Genomic DNA, 3,979 nt, shown 5'->3' with positions numbered 1-3,979 from the left:
GGGCAGGGCAGGGCCGGGAGGGACCGGCGGGCGTGGAGGGGGCACTGGCCTCCGGAGCCCGGGGCCAAGGCGGGCCTTTGCGGGCGATGACGGAGCAGGGATCGGTGTCTCCTGCGCTCGGGCTGGAGACGAGGGTGAGTATGCGGCCGCTGACCCCCCCAGGCCCTCACTGTCCCTGGCCCCGCCCGCCCCACCAGCGCCCTTCTCCATTCTCCCTGCAGCCAGGTCTCCAGCGGGGTGGACACACCAGCCAGCCACGGAAGGCCTGGGCGGCCGGTCGGCGACGCGCTGAGAAGGACAGGACATGGTCCGGTGGGACGGTGGGGACAGGTGGCGGCCGCCCATCCTTCCTGGCAAGTATGTGCCCCATTCCCAGGTGTAGGGGGGAGTGAAACGGGGGCCCCTCTGCCGTTTCATTTGCCCTCCCTGCTCCCCCCATCTTCTCGTCTCTAGAACATCCTCGACTGGTGTCGCAGGGGCTGCTGCAACACGTTCCTTAACTTGACCAAAGGAGTCGGCATGTCACTGGTGCTCTTTGGACCCCTTCAACTCTGCAAGATGGTGAGGTGGGGGCGCCTGTGGGGGCGGGGGGCAGGGCCGAGGGGCTGGCGGGCTCTTACTGTGCCTCTTCCCCTCCAGAAATGGTGCTACCCAGCTCATGCCTGGGCCTTGGACTCTGGGACTTCTTTAAGTCCGCCTAGCTCTGAACGAGAAGATGCTGCATTCAGGAACCACCCTTTTCTCAGGAGCCGGCTCCAAAGGTGGGGTCTGGCTGCACCCCCACCTGCCCCCAGCCCCTGGCCCCTCACTCACACGCCCCTGATTTGCAGGTTAAGACGAAGGAACACAACCCAACAGCCCGACGGCAGCACCATCGCCGCGAGCAGCACCCCCAGCGCCACCCCTGTGACGACGCCATCTTCATGGCCACCCCCTGCCCTGTCCAGGAGAGCACACCAGGCACCGGCCACCCCGGGGCCAGCCCTCCTCCAGCCGGGGTGGCCGGCCACGCCTCCCGCTCTCCTCTTTTTTCTTTCCTCCTTTCTTTCTCTCTTTTCCTCTCTTTCTGTGCACAGGAGATTCGAGGCATCCGCGACTCTGCATCCCCATACCCCCAATCCCTGAATTCAATTTGCACTAAGTCGTTTGCACTGGTTGGAGTTCTGGAAGCGGCCTCGAGTCTCTCTGTGCGAGTGTGTGAGGCTGAGTGTGTGGCCCTCTGGCCGCGCCGCCCCCCCTGCCCCGCTCCACCTCGGGGCGCAGGGGCGGCCTGTGTGCCTGGGGCCCCGCCCGACCCTCACTTGGTCTGGAAGCTCCATACCACCAGGAGCCAAACCCGAAACATTCCACCTTCTCGCTCTGTGCCCCTCCTCGCCGGGCCTCAACAGAGGTCCGGACTCATCAATAAACTCAATCACAGCATCTGGTCTCAGCGCCTTTAATTCGTCCGGGGAGGGGGGCTGCACAACGGCTGATGGCATGGGGGCTGAGGGAGGGGGCGAGACACGCAAGATGGGGGTGGGTCATGGGGTGGGAGGGGCCAGGGGAGTCTCAGGAGAAGGGGTGCAGGGTGGGGGGCGGTGAGAGCACCTCCTGCGGCCGGAAGGACCTGGGACCAGGGGTCGTTGCAGGGAGAGGCTGGGCTGGGGATGGCAAAGGATGTCCTTGACAATGAGGGAGAAGTCCCCCGACATCCCTCTGGGCTAGGCCCCGCTCCCCTGACTCTCCGGCATGGCACCCCCAGGCCTCCTAAGCCCCCGCCCATGCTGGCCCCAGACCAAGAAGCCCTGGGCCCGGGGGACTCAAAACAGGCAGTTACTTTACAGACTCGTCCTACGGGGAGTGGGCTGGAGGCACGGCCCCTACCCCTGTGTTCGGGCACCCCAGCGGCCTGGGGCTCAGCGGGGGCCATGCCATCTAGGGTGCAGCGCCCTCCTTGGGTCTGGGGTCCAGCCCTGCAGCAACCCCCCCTGCCCAGCCCACCCCAGTGGGGGAGGGGTGATGGACAGACAGACAAGTGATGGGAACAGAGTGCCTGAGAGCAGCTGAGGAGGGGATAGCAAAGAGCAGGGGCCCGGGAATGGGGGTGCACAGACAAGGTCCTCTGGGCAGGTGGAGGCGCCCCTGGAACAAGGACCAATGAAGGGGAGGGGGCGCAGGGGGCATGCCACTGTAGCCCCGGGGGTCATGTCGAGGGGGCTGGGGTGACCTCGAGTCTGGTTCTGGGGTGCAGCCCCTAATATGGGTTTATGGTCTTAGTGCTCCTGAGCTGGGCCCTCATTCTAGCTTCCAGCTCAGGACCCCTGTGCCCAGGGGCAGCGCTTTGCAAATAGCAGGGTTCCCTTGGCCCCTTCTGCTGCCTCCCCACCCTGCCCCATCCGCAATGATGAAGGCACCATAGGAAAGATGTCAGGCCAGCCTCCGGCCCGGCATGGCCAGGGCCCACTCTCCGCTCCCCTGTCTTCACGGGCCTCACCCTGCTCGTCCCTGGGAGCTCGCAGGGCCACTGCCCCCACAGGCCACCTCTCAACCAGGTCTCACTGTCAACTTCGACTGGGGGTCTCCCCAGCGGGACACTCTCCTGCCCCCTCCTCACTTGACGATGAAGCTGGCCGTGGCACCAGGCCCTGGGGTTTGCCCAGGATGTGGGACTTTGGGTGCAAAAACTGGGACATCCTGCTCAGCCCTGGGCCCATGGCCAGGGGTCTTTACTGGAAGCCCTTTAAACAGCCCTCCCGGCCCCCCCAGCGCCCCACGCCATCCCCACAGCAACTGCGAGGGCCTGCCCGGTCGGCTACCTGCCGGCCATTTCCTGTGGGCTCTGAGGCAGATGGCCCCTCCAAAAGGGCAAGAGTTCTGTCCACAAACGTCTTTATTATAAACACCTGCCCCTGCTGGAGACTTGCAGGGCTGGGGGCTGGGGAGAGAAAATCCCGGCTTCTCCGGGGGTGGGGGGCATCCGGCAGGCATGGCACCCCCAGGTGGGCTCAGGGGTGCCGAGGGCAGCCTCGGGAACGACAGACCCAGGGGGAGGGGGCAGCTGTCTGGAAGCTTCTCTAGAACACAGGAGGCTTCTCTCCATTTCAAGCAGACGTCAGGGCCGGGACCGCGGCCTAGGGACTGGGACTGTTCTTGGTGACCCTGCCACGTGCACCATCCCTTGGGGGAGCTGAGTGGCCAGGTGTTTGCCAGAGGTCAGGATGGCGAGCCCTCCGCACAGGTTCTCTCGGGGCTTGTGTCCCACCTAGGGCGCCTGGGACATATGGAATGTGGGGGCTCCAGGCTTGGCACGCGGTGGGGATGGGCTGCTGGCAGGTGCCCAGGTCAGGGCTGGGTGGGGGGCATGGGACCCGCCAGGTGGGAGGGGGTTGCCTTGGCCCAACCAGGCTCCTGCCTTCAAGAAGACGGGCTAAGGGGGCTCAGCGGGCAGGCGCCCAGCACACCTCCCGCCACCCCACCGCACGTACAAACTACCACAGGGCATCCAGTCAGGGAGCACAGGAGGCCCGAGTCTCACTCCCAAACTCAGTGCCAGGGGTGAGGGTGGGGACCGTATGGGAGGGTACAGAGAGCATCCTCGAGTGGAAGCTGCCCAGTGCCTGGGACAGTGCCCATGAAGTGCCCGGGGGTACCCAGGCAGTGCCTGGGGGTTGCCCATGAAGGGCTCGGGATGGTGCCAGGGAGCCTCCTGCAAACTCACTGGAGAGGGAAAAAAAGGCCCTCAGGAGTGTGGGTGCACACCCACGGCTGGGCCCATGCGTGTGAATGTGCCCATGGCCTGAACCCACACGTGTGAGGGTGTCCACAGCCTGTGGCCACATGTGCAAGCGTGTCTGTGGACTGGGGCGCGCATGCGAGCGGGCCCACATCCTGGGTCCTCATCTGCAAGCATGTGCGCAGCCTGGGCCTTCGCGTGTGAGTGTGTTCATGGCCTGAGCCCTCGTGCATAAGTGTGCCCATGGACCTGGGCCTGCATGTG

General features: G+C 65.3%; 1 protein-coding gene across 1 annotated transcript; it reads left to right on the top strand.

The window, feature by feature from the left end:
* The first annotated feature begins 226 nt into the window (after window positions 1-226).
* Window positions 227-1,422, top strand: LOC143645809 (uncharacterized). The gene is made up of 4 exons (XM_077114929.1): window positions 227-357; window positions 454-561; window positions 640-761; window positions 831-1,422. The coding sequence occupies exons 2-4, from the start codon at window positions 520-522 to the stop codon at window positions 1,123-1,125; spliced, it is 459 nt and encodes a 152-aa protein (XP_076971044.1). The 5' UTR covers window positions 227-357; window positions 454-519; the 3' UTR covers window positions 1,126-1,422.
* The last annotated feature ends 2,557 nt before the right edge of the window (window positions 1,423-3,979 follow it).

Source organism: Tamandua tetradactyla, chromosome 9 (genome assembly GCF_023851605.1).
Source record: "Tamandua tetradactyla isolate mTamTet1 chromosome 9, mTamTet1.pri, whole genome shotgun sequence".
Taxonomy (NCBI): Eukaryota; Metazoa; Chordata; class Mammalia; order Pilosa; family Myrmecophagidae; genus Tamandua; species Tamandua tetradactyla.
This window is presented reverse-complemented; position numbering and strand designations above follow the sequence as displayed.